The sequence below is a fragment of the Pteropus medius genome, unplaced genomic scaffold (assembly GCF_902729225.1).
Source record: "Pteropus medius unplaced genomic scaffold, Ma_sr-lr_union100, whole genome shotgun sequence".
Taxonomy (NCBI): Eukaryota; Metazoa; Chordata; class Mammalia; order Chiroptera; family Pteropodidae; genus Pteropus; species Pteropus medius.
Genome location: NW_024351073.1, coordinates 26,119,451 through 26,136,832, shown reverse-complemented (window position 1 = coordinate 26,136,832; position 17,382 = coordinate 26,119,451). Strand labels below are relative to the sequence as shown.

The 17,382-nt window shown below is 55.9% G+C and overlaps 1 protein-coding gene across 1 annotated transcript in view; it reads right to left on the bottom strand.

The window, feature by feature from the left end:
- Window positions 1-901: 901 nt before the first annotated feature.
- The window catches only part of LOC120586144 (palmitoyltransferase ZDHHC11-like), a 43,555-nt gene continuing 27,074 nt past the window's right edge, over window positions 902-17,382 (bottom strand). The window contains exons 16-26 of the mRNA XM_039842552.1: window positions 15,042-15,076; window positions 14,279-14,369; window positions 11,471-11,505; window positions 10,720-10,810; window positions 7,930-7,964; window positions 7,156-7,246; window positions 4,426-4,460; window positions 3,662-3,752; window positions 2,785-2,813; window positions 2,019-2,109; window positions 902-934 (exon numbers count right to left, since the gene is read on the bottom strand). Coding sequence (XP_039698486.1) covers window positions 902-934; window positions 2,019-2,109; window positions 2,785-2,813; window positions 3,662-3,752; window positions 4,426-4,460; window positions 7,156-7,246; window positions 7,930-7,964; window positions 10,720-10,810; window positions 11,471-11,505; window positions 14,279-14,369; window positions 15,042-15,076 — 657 coding nt within the window. The remainder of the gene's footprint in view (window positions 935-2,018; window positions 2,110-2,784; window positions 2,814-3,661; window positions 3,753-4,425; window positions 4,461-7,155; window positions 7,247-7,929; window positions 7,965-10,719; window positions 10,811-11,470; window positions 11,506-14,278; window positions 14,370-15,041; window positions 15,077-17,382) is intronic.

Below are 17,382 nucleotides of genomic sequence, written 5' to 3'. Positions count from 1 at the left end.
CCCTGCCACACTCAGTCTCCAGGTTCTTTAGTGACACATAAAGTTGGGCTCTCAATCCTTGTTGGTTCTTTTTTCTAGACTATTTTGGCCACTAAAAGTCCTAAAAAGCCATTCATTTAGGTTGAGCTTGCAATCTGCTTTAAAGATGCTTTGGGAATTGCGCAGGGACTGGGTGCGTCCTCCAGACCAAGGAGAGGCACATGCCAGCCACAGCCACAATGACGTCCTGTCCGAGACACTGCATCTCGCAGCATTACACAGGTGGTGTTCCAGCCGGGAACGGCTTCCAGCTTTCAGTGACCGTTCATACACGTGTACGTCCTTCACTCTACTCACGTGTCGTGTCACGTGAGACTTGGCGTGGACAGACTCTGGACTTCCTGGACAAGCCTCGTGCGGTTGTGTTGTAAACTCCGTGTTCACATTGCTTGTTTGATTTGCCAGTATTTTTAAGTGACGTTGGTCTACGGCGATGATGGCCACTGGCTATGAAATTCTGTCGTGATGGCGTTTTCCGGCTGTGATTTTAGGTTGCTCTGCCCTCAGAGCATCTATGGAGGCGCTACTTCCTCCTCTGATTCCTGAAAACAGTCTCTGTGCAACAGGTGTTTCTAAAGAGAACACTGGGCCGAAGTCATCTGCATACCCTCAGTCCTGGGGTTCCTTCTGGAAAGTTCTAACGGAGCAGTCTGGTTGCTTGTCATATGTCTATTTGGGTTTTCTATTTCCTTTAAATCAGTTTTCTTAGCTTGTGTTAATCAACTGGAAAGGCTGTTAGTTCCTTTCTTAAGTGAGAGGCTTAATCGAGCCGCGAGGGCTCTTAATTTAGGCAGAAATGCGCAGCAGACGCAGCCCCAGGCACTACACTTGTGCCTCTGAGGTTCTCTGTGCCCATCCGCTGTCACCTGCCGCTCTGGAGGAGAAGCTTGTCCCACTGAGGGTGGCGGGGACGGGAGGAGCCCTCGGGCTCCGAAGGCTCCACCCACACTTAGAGGTGAGCCTGGCACCATCTGTCAAACTTGGCCACCAGAACGGGGATAATAAGGACGTGTCTCCAGTGAACCCTTAGGGGGATTAAATGTGACAATGGGTGACAAGTGTCCAGAGAGTGGCAACAGGGTCACAGTGACTTCGATTCCTGAGGAAGGACTGTGACACGGTAACCATAACGTGCTCCATCACCTCCCCGGGACGTGTGATCGACAGCCACCGACCCGGGAGTGGAGGGACGTGCACGTCACCTGGACATACGATGACCAGCAGGGACGCTGCAGATTCGCTTCGTGCACATCGGACATTTCTTTGCTTCTTGAAACTACCCTTCCTGTCAGTCTGAGAAAGCCGACCACATGCCGGTGCCCTGCGTTGCACCTCCACACACAGCGGGGCACGAGATGATCCATCTGCCACAGCCCCGCTGTGCCCTGGGCAGGTGCTTCTGGTCTTGTCCTGGAGCTGGCTTGGGCCGGGGCCCCACTAAGGGTTTTATGGGTGGCAGGAAGTGGCTGGGACGGACAGGCCTGCTTGGTTGGGCTATGGCCTAAGCTGTGACTGTTGTCATCTCTGCTCCCTCTGCAGACCAGTGACAGTGTCTGTAACACGGATCCTGATGCCAGGCTCGGCTCTGAGGGCCCTGCGGTGGCCTCGCTGGACCCGGTTGTGCCCCCTCCCTGCTGGTCAACCCATCGTGTTGAGATCAGGTGGCGGTGCAGACAGGCGGAGCCGGTGGCAGACGGCAAACTCGGCAGAACCCGCACGCGCGGCGGAGCAGTGACACCCAGCTGTCCTCTCACACACGCTCCGCCCCTTCCTCATCCAGAGCCTTTTCTGTCTCTCGCATTTTCTGCGAGTCCCCACCCAGCTGGTTCCTTCTGAGCAGCATCCCAGGAAGCACGACACATGCTGCAGCCAGTGGCACAGGCACCTCTGACACGGTCCTGAGCTCAATTCCGGGCCCTGAGTCCCCGCCCCTGGCGCTCCGTCCTGCACTGAGGACATGCCCAGGGCTCAGCACTTACCGCAGGCAGCGGCTCCTCGGGATACATGGTGATGCCGATAGTGTCAATGCGGTTCATTAGCACAGGTGAATTTTCCCTGGAAGGCACACTCCTAGGACGGTCAGAAGAGACATGTGTTGGCCAGGGGGCCCTGGACTGTGGAGGGTCTTGGGGCCCTTGGGACCTGCTTGGGACACGGGCTCACCCCAGTGCTTTCCTTTGCTCTGCAGAGGCTGGACACCAGCATCCCGCGGGACACCCTGTGAGTGACTGCTTCAGACTTCATGGCAAAGGGCAGATTCCCAAAGCAGGTGGCAAGGGAGGGGTCACCTGGGAGGTGCCCAGGCACAGGGAGGTTAGTCTGAATAAGCGGCGGGAGCCGCCAGCAGCTCTGTCATTCAGGGCAGCCAGCCAGCAACGGCCCCAGGTTTGGCAGGAGGGAGATTTTCGAGTTTGCCAATAGTGGGTGGCCATGGCTCCAGGTGTAGGACAGAGACAGAGGCTATTGGTCCCCAGGAGAGGCCCAAAGAGGGCCCAGACTCTCAACCTCGCACAGGCTCATAGACAGATGGGAATAAGTGAGCACTGTGTGTGCCTTACGATGTCGGAGGCAGCGTCAGTACCGACTCTGCCGTGAGCTGCACGGTTGGCCGCACGGTTAGTAATGACACGAGCTACCACCTGTCTATGTGTCGACAAAGTCCCACCAGGAGCCAGCAGGGGTTAGTGTCCCGCAGACAGCTGTGTCTCGGAAGCTTAAAAAAGTCTGGCGAGCGTACGCACTTACCAGGGTGACATAAAGTTGTCAGTGAGTTTCTATGTGGGGAGGGGAAAAAGGAAATATCGTGACATTAAAACCGAAGTGGCTGACACTCAGCTCATCGCACACTAAATTCAAGCTAACTTTTACTGGATTTTCAGTACCACACCCTGGCGTCCCCCTGGGCTGGGACAAGACCCTCAGTGGGATGGACCCCTCCTCCCACCGCCCGTGACACGTGCTCCTGCGTTCTCCCTGCTCCTTCAGGAAACACCCAGAACGGGACTTCTGGCTCACAGGACAGAGGCGCCACTGGTCTTGCCCAGGAGGTGGCTTGGCCTGGGCCCCACTAAGAGTTTTTTGGTAGGAGGAAGTGGCTGGGACGGACAGGCCTGCTTGGTTGGACTATGGCCTAAGCTGTGACTGTTGTCATCCCTGCTCCCTCTGCAGACCAGTGCCAGTGTCTGTAACACGGATCCTGAGGCCAGGCTCGGCTCTGAGGGCCCTGCGGTGGCCTCACTGGACCAGGTATGTGCCCCCTACATGGACCCAGCCCCTCCCTGCTGGCCCATCGTGTCGAGATCAGGTGGTGGGGCAGACAGGCGGAGCCGGTGGCAGACGGTACACTCGGCAGAACCCGCACGCGCGGCGGGGCAGTGACACCCAGCGGTCCTCTCGCACACGCTCCGCCCCTTCCGCATCCAGAGCCTTTTCTGTCTCTCGCGTTTTCTGCGAGTCCCCACCCAGCTGGGTCCCAGGGAGCAGCATCCCAGGGAGCACGACACATGCTGCAGCCAGTGGCACAGGCACCTCTGACACGGTCCTGAGCTCCAATCCAGGCCCTGAGTCCCCGCCCCTGGCGCTCAGTCCTGCATGGAGGACATGCCCAGGGCTCGGCACTTACCGCAGGCGGCGGCTTCTTGGGATACCTGGTGATGCCGATAGTGTCAATGGGGGTCATTTCCACAGGTGAATTTTCCCTGGAAGGCACACTCCTAGGACGATCAGAAGGGACACATGTCGGCCAGGGGGCCCTGGTGCTGTAGAGGGTCTCGGGGCCCTTGGGACCTACGTGTCACACAGGTTCACACCAGTGCTTCTCCTTAGCTGTTCAGAAGCTGGACACCAGCATCTCCAGGGACACTCTGTGACTGACTGCTCTTGACTTCACGGCACTGGGCTGGTTCCCCAGATAGGTGGCAAGCGAGGGGTCACCTGGGAGGTGCCCAGGCGCACGGAGGGAAGTCCGAACAAGCAGGTGGGTGCCTCCAGCACCTCTGTTGGTCAGGGCAGGGGCCAGAAAAGGCCCCGGGTTTGGCAGTAGAACATTTTGGAATTTGCCAAGAGTGGGGGACCATGGCTCACGGTGTAGGACAGAGACAGAGGCTGTGGGTCCCCAGAAGAGGCCCAAAGAGGACCCAGACTCTCAACCTCGCACGGGCTCACAGACACATGGGAATAAGCGAGCACTGTGTGTGCCTTACGTTGTCGGAGGCAGCGTCAGTACCGACTCTGCCGTGAGCTGCAGATAGCCACACGGTTAGTAATGGCACGAGCTACCACCTGTCTACTTGTCGACAAAGTCCCACCATGAGCCAGCAGGGGTTAGTGTCCTGTGGACAGAATGTCTCAGAAGCTTAAAAAATTCTGGCAAGTGTATACACTTACCAGGGTGCAGGCGCGATGAACTTGTCAGTGAGCACCTAGTGGGGAAAAGGAGTAAATTAAAAATGCTGTTGCTGACATGAGCTCATCGCACACAAAATCAAACCACCGCCTACCAGATATTTAGTTCCATACTTTGGTGTTCCCGGGGCTGGGACAGGACCAGCAGTGGGGACAGACCCCTCCTCCCACCGCCCGTGACACGTGCACCTGCGTTCTCCCTGCTCCTTCAGGAAATACCCAGAACGGACAGCTGGTTCACAGGACACGCACATGTGTCAGGTTTCAGACACGGTCGAGCCTCCGTCAAGGTGCTGAGATTTACACTCTCGCTAGGAACCAGCGATCTTCCCACTCGGATACTTGGCACATGATCATTTTGATCACAGCGATGCGTGGTAGACGCTGCGGTCGGGTGTGTTTACCTACCGTGGAGACGTGAGCATGTGCTCACGTGTCACTGGCCCGCCCGTTCATAGCTTTTGGTGAAGAGTCGTTCACACTTTCCGCGTTTTAAACACTGGGGTTTCCCCCTCACTATGGAGCTCTGAAAGTTCTCTATGTAGTCTGCAGAAAGCACAGGGTTTGCTAATGCTGTCATCCGGCCTGTGGCGATGGCCGTCCTCCCTCCAGCTCCTCTTACTGCCAGTGCTCCCATCGTCCCCGTCGAGACCTCTGCGTCGTCACTTATGGTGCGTGGACCACAGATGACACACCCACTTCTGGGGTCTCTGTCCTGCTCCACGATCTGTGTGTCTGTCCTCACCCTGCCACACTCAGTCTCCAGGTTCTTTAGTGACACATAAAGTTGGGCTCTTAATCTTTGTTGGTTCTTTTTTCCAGACTATTTTGGCCACTAAAAGTCCTGAAAAGCCATTCATTTAGGTTGAGCTTGCAATCTGCTTTAAAGATGCTTTGGGAATTGTGCAGGGACTGGGTGCGTCCTCCAGACCAAGGAGAGGGACATGCCAGCCACAGCCACAGGGGTGTCCCGTCCGAAACACTGCGTCTCGCAGCATTACACAGGTGGTGTTCCAGCCGGGAACGGCTTCCAGCTCTCAGGACCGTTCGTGCACATGTACGTCCTTCACTCTACTCACGTGTCGTGTCACTTGAGACTCGGCATGGACAGACTCTGGACTTCCAGGACAAGCCTTGTGAGGTTGTGTTGTAAACTCCATGTTCACATTGCTCGTTTGATTTGCCAGTATTTTTAAGTGACGTTGGTCTACGGCGATGAAGCCGCTGGCTACGAAATTCTGTCCTGACGGCCTTTTCCTGCTGTGATTTTAGGTTGCTCTGCCCTCAGAGCATCAGTTGGAGGCGCTACTTCCTCCTCTGATTCCTGAAAACAGTCTCTGTGCGATGGGTGTTTCTAAAGAGAACATGGGGCCAAAGTAATCAGCATACCCTCAGTCCTGGGGCTCCTTCTGGAAAGTTCTAACGGAGCAGTCTGGTTACTTGTCATATGTCTATTTGGGTTTTCCATTTGCTTTAAATCCATTTTGTTAGGTTGTGCTAATCATCTGAAAAGGCAGTTAGTTCTTTTCTTAAGTGAAACGCTTGATCAATCCGCGAGGGCTCTTAATTTAGGTAGAAACGCACAGCAGACCAGGCCCAGATGCTACACTTGTGCTTCGGAGGTCCTCTGTGCCCATCCGCTGTTACCTGGAGGTCTGGAGGAGAAGCCTTGTCCCACTGGGAGTGGCAGCATCTGCTGAATGTGGCCACCAAAATGGGGACAATAAGGACGAATCAAGAGAACTCTTAGCGGGATTAAATGTGACAATGGGTGACGAGTCTCCAGAGAGTGGCAACAGGGTCACAGTGACTGTAATCTTGAGGAAGGACGGTGACACGGTGACCATGACGTGCTCCACCACCTCCCTGGAGGTGTGATCGACACCCAGCCACCCGGGAGTGGAGGGACACGCACGTGACCTGGACATACAATGACCAGCAGGGACGCTGCAGACTCGCTTTGTGCACATCGGTCATTTCTTTGTTTCTTGAAACTACCCTTCCTGTCAGTCTGAGAAAGCCGACTACATGCCGGTGCCCTGCGTGGCACCCCCACACACGGCGGGGCACGAGATGATCCATCTGCCACAGCCCCGCTGTGCCCTGCGTAGGCGCCTCTGGTCTTGTGCTAGAACTGGCTTGGGCCTGGGCCCCACTAATGGTTTTCTGGGTGGTAGGAAGTAGCTAGGACAGACTTGCCTTCTTGGGTTGGGCTATGGCCTAAGCTGTGACTGTTGTCATCCCTGTCCCCTCTGCAGACCAGTGACAGTGTCTGTAACACGGATCCTGATGCCAGGCTCGGCTCTGAGGGCCCTGCGGTGGCCAAACTGGACCAGGTATGTGCCCCCTACATGGACCCAGCCCCTCCCTGCTGGCCCATCGTGTTGAGATCAGGTGGCGGTGCAGACAGGCGGAGCCGGTGGCAGACAGCACACTCGGCAGCCCCCGCACGCGAGGTGGGGCAGTGACACCCAGCTGTCCTCTCGCACACGCTCCGCCCCTTCCTCATCCAGAGCCTTTTCTGTCTCTCGCATTTTCTGCGAGTCCCCACCCAGCTGGTTCCGTCTGAGCAACATCCCAGGAAGCACGATTCATGCTGCAGCCAGTGGCACAGGCACCTCTGACATGGTCCTAGCTGCATTCTGGGCCCTGAGTCCCCGTCCCTGGATCTCAGCCCTGCGTCGGGGACATGTGCAGGATTTCGGCACCTACCTTGGGCGGCGGCTCCTCGGGATACATGGTGATGCTGATATCGTCAATGGGGGTCATTTCCACAGGTGAATTTTCCCTGGAAGGCACACTCCTAGGACGGTCAGAAGGGACACGTGTCGGCCAGGGGGCCCTGGCTCTGTGGAATGTCTTGGGGCCCTTGAGACTTGCGTGTGACACGGGATCACCCCAGTGTTTTCCTTTGCTCTGCAGAGGCTGGACACCAGCATCTCCTTGGACAGACACCCTTTGAGTGACTACTGCTGATCATGGCACCGAGCACGGTCCATGGACAGGTGGCTAGGGACGGGTCACCTTGGAGAGGCCCAGAAGCAGGGGGGAAAGTCTGAACAAGTGGGCGGGTGCCACCAGCACCAATGTTGGACAAGTCAGCTGTCCAGCAAAGTTCCCGCGATTGGCAGATCGGAGAGGGAGATCTTTGAATTTGAGAAGAGTGGGTGGCCATGGCTAAAGGTGTAGGACAGAGGCTGTGGGTCCCCAGAAGAGGCCCAAAGAGGACCCAGACTCTCAACCTCGCACGGGCTCACAGATACATGGGAATAAGCGAGCACCGTGTACATCTTGCCTTGTCAGAGGCAGAGTCGGTACCGACTCTGCCGTGAGCTGCACAGTTGGCCGCACGGTTAGTAATGACACGAGCTACCACCTGTCTACGTGTCGACACAGTCCCACCATGAGCCAGCCAGCAGGGGTTAGTGTCCCGCGGACAGCTGTGTCTCAGAAGCTTAAACCACTCTGGCGAGTGTACGTACTTACCAGGGTGCGGGTGACATAAAGTTGTCAGTGAGCACCTATGTGGGGGAGGGGGAGAAAGGAAATATCGTGAAATTAAAACCGAAGTTGCTGACCCTCAGCTCGTCGCACAAAGTTCGAGCCAGCGTGTACTGGATATTTAGTACCGTATCTCGGTGTTCCCGGGCCTAGGACAGGACCCGCAGTGGGGACGGACCCCTCCTCCCACCGCCCGTGACACGTGCACCTGCGTTCTCCCTGCTCCTTCAGGAAACACCCAGAACGGGACAGCTGGTTCACAGGACACGCACATGTGTCAGGCTTCAGACGTGGCCGAGCCTCCGTCAAGGTGCTGAAATTTACACTCTCGCTAGGAACGTGAGGGACCAGCGGTCCTCCCACTCGGACACTTGGCGCGTCATTGTGTTGATCACAGTGATGCGTGGTAGACGCTGCGGTCGGGTGTGTTTACCTACCGTGGAGGCGTGAGCACGTGCTCACGTGCCACCGGCCCGCCCGTTCATAGCTTTTGGTGAAGAGTCGTTCACACTTTCCGCGTTTTAAACACTGGGGTTTCCCCCTCACTATGGAGCTCTGAAAGTTCCCTGTGTAGTCTGCAGAAAGCACAGGGTTTGCTAATGCTGTCATCCGGCCTGTGGCGATGGCCGTCCTCCCTCCAGCTCCTCTTACTGCCAGTGCTCCCATCGTCCCCGTCGAGACCTCTGCGTCACTTATGGTGCGTGGACCAGAGATGTCAACACTCATTTCTGGGACTTCTGTCTGGCCCTCCATCTGTGTGTCTGTCCTCACACGGCCACACTGTGTCTCCAGGTCCTTTAGTGACACAAAGTTGTGCTATCATACCTATCTTTTTTTTTCCTAGACTATTTTGGCCACTAAAAGTCCTGAAAAGCCATTCATTTAGGTTGAGCTTGCAATCTGCTTTAAAGATGCTTTGGGAATTGCGCAGGGACTGAGTGCGTCCTCCAGGGCAAAGAAAGGCACATGCCAGCCACAGCCACAGGGGTGTCCCGTCCGAAACACTGCGACTTGCAGCATTACACAGGTGGTGTTCCAGCCGGGAACGGCTTCCAGCTTTCAGTGACCGTTCGTGTACGTGTACGTCCTACACTCTACTCATGTTTCGTGTCATGTGAACTCGGCATGGACAGACACTGGACTTCCTGGACAAGCCTCGTGCGGTTGTGTTGTAAACTCCGTGTTCACATTGCTCGTTTGATTTGCCAGTATTTTTAAGTGACGTTGGTCTACGGCGATGAAGCCACTGGCTACGAAATTCTGTCGTGATGGCGTTTTCCTGCTGTGATTTTAGGTTGCTCTGCCCTCAGAGCATCTATGGAGGCGCTACTTCCTCCTCTGATTCCTGAAAACAGTCTCTGTGCAACGGGTGTTTCTAAAGAGAACACTGGGCCGAAGTCATCTGCATACCCTCAGTCCTGGGGTTCCTTCTGGAAAGTTCTAACAGAGCAGTCTGGTTGCTTGTCATATGTCTATTTGGGTTTTCTATTTCCTTTAAATCAGTTTTGTCAGGTTGTGCTAATTATCTGGAAACGCAGTTAGTTCCTTTTTAAAGAGAGAGGCTTGATCAATCCGTGAGGGCTCTTAATTTAGGTAGAAACGCACAGCAGACCCAGGCCCAGGCCCAGACGCTACACTTATGCCTCTGATGTCCTCTGTGCCCATCCGCTGTCACTTGCCGCTCTGGAGGAGAAGCTTGTCCCACTGGGGGTGGAGCCCTCGGATCTGAAGGCTCCACCCACACTTAGAGGTGAGTCTGGCACCATCTGCCAAATGTGACAACCAAAACGGGAACCATAAGGACCCGTCAAGAGAACCCTTAGGGGGATTAAATGTGACAATGGGTGACAAGTGTCCAGAGAGTGGCCACAGGGTCACAGAGACTGTGATTCCTGAGGAAGGACGGTGACACGGTGACCATGACGTGCTCCACCACCTTCCCTGGAGGTGTGATCGACACCCAGCCACCCGGGAGTGGAGGGACACGCACGTCATCTAAACATACGATGACCAGCAGGGACGCTGCAGATTCGCTTCATGCACATCGGTCATTTCTTTGTTTCTTGAAACTACCCTTCCTGTCAGTCTGAGAAAGCCGACCACATGCCGGTGCCCTGCGTGGCACCCCCCCACACGGCGGGGCACGAGATGATCCATCTGCCACAGCCCCGCTGTGCCCTGGGCAGGCGCCTCTGGTCTTCCCTGGAGCTGGCTTGGGCCTGGGCCCCACTAAGGGTTTTGTGGTAGGTAGGAAGTGGCTAGAACAGACTTGCCTGCTTGTTTGGGCTACGCCTGACTGTTGTCATCCCTGTCCCCTCTGGAGAGCAGTGCCCGTGTCTGTAACACGGATCCTGAGGCCAGGCTCGGCTCTGAGGGCCCTGCGGTGGCCTCGCTGGACCAGGTATGTGCCCCCTACATGGACCCAGCCCCTCCCTGCTGGTCCATTGTGTTGAGATCAGGTGGCGGTGCAGACAGGTGGAGCCGGTGCAGACCGTACACTCGGCAGACCCTGAACGTGAGGCGCGGCAGTGACACCCAGCTGTCCTCTCGCACACGCTCCGCCCCTTCCTCATCCAGAGCCTTTTCTGTCCCTAGCTTTTTCTGCGAGTCCCCACCCAGCTGGTTCCGTCTGAGCAGCATCCCTGGGAGCACGACACATGCTGCAGCCAGTGGCACAGGCACCTCTGACACGGTCCTAGCTCCGTTCCGGGCCCTGAGTCCCCGTCCCTGGCGCCCAGCCCTGCGTCGGGGACATGCCCAGGGCTCGGCACTTACCGCAGGCAGCGGCTCCTCGGGATACATGGTGATGCTGATATCGTCAATGGGGGTCATTTCCACAGGTGAATTTTCCCTGGAAGGCACACTCCTAGGACGGTCAGAAGGGACACATGTCATCCAGGGAGCTCTGTACTATGGGGTCTTGGGGCCCTTGGGACCTGCGTGTGACACGGGCTCACCCCAGTGCTTTCCATAGCTCTGCAGAGGCTGGACACCAGCATCCCCCGGGACACCCTTTGAGTGACAACTCCTGACTTCACGGCACCACGCAGCGTTCCGGGACAGGTGACAAGGGAGGGGTCACCTGGGACGGGCCCAGAGGAGAGAGTGAAATCTGAACTAGTGGGCAGGTATCACCAGCACCAATGTAGGACAAGTCAGCTGACCAGCAAAGGACTCATGTTTGGCAGGAGTCAGATGTTCGAGTTTGCAAAACAAGGGGGCCATGGCTCAGGGTATGGGACAGAGACAGAGGCTGTGGGTCCCCAGAAGAGGCCCAAAGAGGACCCAGACTCTCAAGCTCAAACGGGCTCACAGACACATGGGAATAAGCGAGCACTGTGTGTGCCTTACGTTGTCAGAGGCAGCATCAGTACCGACTCTGCCGTGAGGCGCACGGTTAGTAATGACACGAGCTACCACCTGTCTATGTGTCGACACAGTCCCACCATGAGCCAGCAGGGGTTAGTGTCCCGCGGACAGCTGTATCTCAGAAGCTTAAACCACTCTGGCGAGTGTACATACTTACCAGGGTGCGGGTGACATAAAGTTGTCAGTGAGCACCTATGTGGGGGAGGGGGAGAAAGGAAATATCGTGAAATTAAAACCGAAGTTGCTGACCCTCAGCTCGTCGCACACAAAGTTCAAGCCAGCGTGTACTGGTATTTAGTACCGTATCTCGGTGTTCCCGGGCCTGGGACAGGACCCGCAGTGGGGACGGACCCCTCCTCCCACCGCCCGTGACACGTGCACCTGCGTTCTCCCTGCTCCTTCAGGAAACACCCAGAACGGACAGCTGGTTCACAGGACACGCGCATGTGTCAGGCTTCAGACGTGGCCGAGCCTCCGTCAAGGTGCTGAGATTTACACTCTCGCTAGGAACCAGCGATCTTCCCACTCGGATACTTGGCACATGATCATTTTGATCACAGCGATGCGTGGTAGACGCTGCGGTCGGGTGTGTTTATCTACCGTGGAGGCGTGAGCACGTGCTCACGTGCCACCGGCCCGCCCGTTCATAGCTTTTGGTGAAGAGTCATTCACACTTTCCGCGTTTTAAACACTGGGGTTTCCCCCTCACTATGGAGCTCTGAAAGTTCCCTATGTAGTCTGCAGAAAGCACAGGGTTTGCTAATGCTGTCATCCGGCCTGTGGCGATGGCCGTCCTCCCTCCAGCTCCTCTTACTGCCAGTGCTCCCATCGTCCCCGTCGAGACCTCTGCGTCGTCACTTACGGTGCGTGGACCACAGATGACACACCCACTTCTGGGATCTCTGTCCTGCTCCACGATCTGTGTGTCTGTCCTCACCCTGCCACACTCAGTCTCCAGGTTCTTTAGTGACACATAAAGTTGGGCTCTCAATCCTTGTTGGTTCTTTTTTCCAGACTATTTTGGCCACTAAAAGTCCTGAAAAGCCTTTCATTTAGGTTCAGCTTGCAATCTGCTTTAAAGATGCTTTGGGAATTGTGCAGGGACTGAGTGCGTCCTCCAGGGCAAGGAGAGGCACATGCCAGCCACAGCCACGGGGACATCCCCTCCAAGACACTGCGACTTGCAGCATTACAAAGGTGGTGTTCCAGCCGGGAACGGCTTCAAGCTTTCAGTGACCGTTCGTGTACATGTACGTCCTACACTCTACTCATGTTTCATGTCATGTGAACTCGGCATGGACAGACGCTGGACTTCCAGGACAAGCCTTGTGCGGTTGTGTTGTAAACTCGTGTTCACGTTGCTCATTTGATTTGCCACCATTTTTAAGTGACGTTGTTCTACGTCGACGAAGGCCACTGGCTACGAAATTCTGTCTTGACGGCGTTTTCTGGCTGTGATTTTAGGTTGCTCTGCCCTCAAAGCATCTATGGAGGTGCTACTTCCTCCTCTGATTCCTGAAAACAGTCTCTGTGCAACGGGTGTTTCTAAAGAGAACACCGGGCCAAAGTCATCTGCATACCCTCAGTCCTGGGGTTCCTTCTGGAAAGTTCTAACGGACCAGTCTGGTTACTTGTCATATATCCATTTGGGTTTTCTATTTCCTTTAAATCAGTTTTGTTAGGTTGTGCTAATCATGTAGAAACGCAGTTAGTTCCTTTTTTAAGAGAGAGGCTTGATCGAGCCGCAAGGCTCTTAATTTTGGCAAAAACTCGCAGCAGACCCAGGCCCAGGCCCAGGTGCTACACTTGTGCTCCGAGGTCCACTGTTCCCATCCGCTGTCACCTGCCACTCTGGAGGACAAGCCTTGTCCTCCTAGGGGTGGCAGGGACGGGAAAAGCCCTCGGATCTGAAGGCTCCACCCACACTTAGAGGGGAGCCTGGCACCATCTGTCACATCTGGCAACCAAAATGGGGACCATGAGGACTCATCAGGAGAACCCTTGGTGGGATTAAATGTGACAATGGGTGACAAGTCTCCAGAGAGTGGCAACAGGGTCACAGTGACTGCGATCCTTAGGATGGACGGTGACACGGTGACCATGACGTGCTCCACCACCTTCCCTGGAGGTGTGATCGACACCCAGCCACCCGGGAGTGGAGGGACACGCACGTTATCTGGACATACGATGACCAGCAGGGACGCTGCAGACTCGCTTCATGCACATCGGTTATTTCTTTGCTTCTTAAAACTACCCTTCCTGTCAGTCAGAGAAAGCCGACTACATGCCGGTGCCCTGCGTGGCACCCCCACACACGACGGGGCACGAGATGATCCATCTGCCACAGCCTCGCTGTGCTCTGGGCAGGCGCCTCTGGTCTTGTCCTGGACCTGGCTTGGACCGGGGCCCCACTAAGAGTTTTTTGTTAGGAGGAAGTGGCTGGGACGGACAGGCCTGCTTGGTTGGGCTATGGCCTAAGCTGTGACTGTTGTCGTCCCTGTCCCCTCTGCAGACCAGTGACAGTGTCTGTAACATGGATCCTGAGGCCAGGCTCGGCTCTGAGGGCCCTGCGGTGGCCTCGCTGGACCAGGTATGTGCCCCCTACATGGACCCAGCCCCTCCCTGCTGGCCCATCGTGTTGAGATCAGGTGGCGGTGCAGACAGGCGGAACCGGTGGCAGACAGCACACTCGGCAGCCCCCGCATGCGGGGCTGGGTGTGACACCCAGCTGTCCTCTCGCACACGCTCCGCCCCTTCCTCATCCAGAGCCTTTTCTGTCCCTAGCTTTTTCTGCGAGTCCCCACCCAGCTGGTTCCGTCTGAGCAACATCACAGGGAGCACGACACATGCTGCAGCCAGTGGCACAGGCACCTCTGACACGGTCCTAGCTGCATTCTGGGCCCTGAGTCTCCGCCCCTGGATCTCAGCCCTGCGTCGGGGACATGTGCAGGATTTCGGCACCTACCGTGGGCGGCGGCTCCTCGGGATACATGGTGATGCTGATATCATCAATGGGGGTCATTTCCACAGGTGAATTTTCCCTGGTAGGCACACTCCTAGGACGGTCAGAAGGGACACGTGTCGGCCAGGGGGCCCTGGCTCTGTGGAATGTCTTGGGGCCCTTGGAACCTGCATGTGACACGGGATCACCCCAGTGCTTTCCTTTGCTCTGCAGAGGCTGGACACCAGCATCTCCTTGGACAGACACCCTTTGAGTAACTACTCCTGATCATGGCACCGAGCACGGTCCATGGACAGGTGGCTAGGGATGGGTCACCTTGGAGAGGCCCAGAAACAGGGGGGAAAGTCTGAACAAGTGGGCGGGTGCCACCAGCACCAATGTTGGACAAGTCAGCTGTCCAGCAAAGTTCCCGCGATTGGCAGGAGGGAGATCTTTGAATTTGAGAAGAGTGGGTGGCCATGGCTAAAGGTGTAGGACAGAGGCTGTGGGTCCCCAGAAGAGGCCCAAAGAGGACCCAGACTCTGAACCTCGCGTGGGCTCACAGACACATGGGAATAAGCGAGCACCGTGTACGCCTTACGTTATCAGAGGCAGAGTCGGTACCGACTCTGCCGTGAGCTGCACGGTTGGCCGCACGGTTAGTAATGACATGGGCTACCACCTGTCTACGTGTCGACACAGTCCCACCATGAGCCAGCAGGGGTTAGTGTCCGCGGACAGTTGTGTCTCAGAAGCTTAAACCACTCTGGCGAGTGTACGTACTTACCAGGGTGCGGGTGACATAAAGTTGTCAGTGAGCACCTATGTGGGGGAGGGGGAGAAAGGAAATATCGTGAAATTAAAACCGAAGTTGCTGACCCTCAGCTCGTCGCACACAAAGTTCAAGCCAGCGTGTACTGGATATTTAGTACCGTATCTCGGTGTTCCCGGGGCTGGGACAGGACCCGCAGTGGGGACGGACCCCTCCTCCCACCGCCCGTGACACGTGCACCTGTGTTCTCCCTGCTCCTTCAGCAAACACCCAGAACGGGACAGCTGGTTCACAGGACACGCACATGTGTCAGGTTTCAGACGTGGCCGAGCCTCCGTCAAGGTGCTGAGATTTACACTCTCGCTAGGAACCAGCGATCTTCCCACTCGGATACTTGGCACATGATCATTTTGATCACAGCGATGCGTGGTAGACGCTGCGGTCGGGTGTGTTTACCTACCGTGGAGGCGTGAGCATGTGCTCACGTGCCACCGGCCCGCCCGTTCATAGCTTTTGGTGAAGAGTCGTTCACACTTTCCGCGTTTTAAACACTGGGGTTTCCCCCTCACTATGGAGCTCTGAAAGTTCCCTGTGTAGTCTGCAGAAAGCACAGGGTTTGCTAATGCTGTCATCCGGCCTGTGGCGATGGCCGTCCTCCCTCCAGCTCCTCTTACTGCCAGTGCTCCCATCGTCCCCGTCGAGACCTCTGCGTCGTCACTTACGGTGCGTGGACCACAGATGACACACCCACTTCTGGGGTCTCTGTCCTGCTCCACGATCTGTGTGTCTGTCCTCACCCTGCCACACTCAGTCTCCAGGTTCTTTACTGACACATAAAGTTGGGCTCTCAATCCTTGTTGGTTCTTTTTTGTAGACTATTTTGGCCACTAAAAGTCCTGAGAGAGCCGTTCATTTAGGTTCAGCTTGCAATCTGCTTTAAAGATGCTTTGGGAATTGTGCAGGGACTGGGTGCGTCCTCCAGACCAAGGAGAGGGACATGCCAGCCACAGTCACAGGGGTGTCCCGTCCGAGACACTGTGTCTCGCAGCATTACACAGGTGGTGTTCCAGCCGGGAATGGCTTCCAGCTCTCAGGACCGTTCATGCACATGTACGTCCTTCACTCTACTCATGTTTCATGTCATGTGAACTCGGCGTGGACAGACGCTGGACACCCAGGACAAGCCTTGTGCGGTTGTGTTGTAAACTCGTGTTTACATTGCTCATTTAATTTGCCAGTATTTTTAAGTGACGTTGGTCTACGGCGATGAAGGCCGCTGGCTACGAAATTCTGTCGTGATGGCGTTTTCCTGCTGTGATTTTAGGTTGCTCTGCCCTCAGAGCATCTATGGAGGCGCTACTTCCTCCTCTGATTCCTGAAAACAGTCTCTGTGCAACGGGTGTTTCTAAAGAGAACACTGGGCCGAAGTCATCTGCATACCCTCAGTCCTGGGGTTTCTTCTGGAAAGTTCTAAAGAGCAGTCCGGTTTCGTGTCATATGTCTATTTGGGTTTTCCATGTCCTTTAAATCAGTTTTGTTAACTTGTGTTAACCAACTGGAATGACAGTTAATACTTTTTTTAAGAGAGAGGCTTGATCGGCTCTTAACTTAGGTAGAAACGTGCAGCAGACCCAGGCCCAGGTGCTATACTTGTGCCTCTGATGTCCTCTGTGCCCATCCGCTGTCACCTGCCGCTCTGGAGGAGAAGCCTTGTCCCCATACATGTGGTGGGGACGGGAGGAGCCCTCGGATCTGAAGGCTCCACCCACACTTAGAGGTGAGTCTGGCACCATCTGCCAAACTTGGCCACCAGAATAAGGACAATAAGATTGTGTGTCTAGCGAACCGTTAGCGGGATTAAATGTGACAATAGGTGAGGACTGTCTGGAAAGTGGCAACAAGGGTCACAGTGACTGCGATTCCTTAAGGACAGTGACACGATGACCATGACGTGCTCTACTACTTCCCCGGGACGTGTGATCGACAGCCACCGACCCGGGAGTGGAGGGACACGCACGTCACCCGGACATACGATGACCAGCAGGGACGCTGCAGATTCGCTTCATGCACATCAGTCATTTCTTTGCTTCTTGATACCCTTCCTGTCAGTCTGAGAAAGCCGACCACATGCCGGTGTCCTGCGTGGCACCCCCACACACGGCGGGGCACGAGATGATCCCTCTGCCACAGCCTCGCTTGTCCTGGGCGGGCGCTTCTGGACTTCCCCTGCTCCTGGCTTGGGCCAGGGCCCCACTAAGGTTTTATGGGTGGCAGGAAGTGGCTGGGACGGACAAGCCTGCGTGGTTGGGCTATGGCCTAAGCTGTGACTATTGTCATCCCTGCTCCCTCTGCAGAC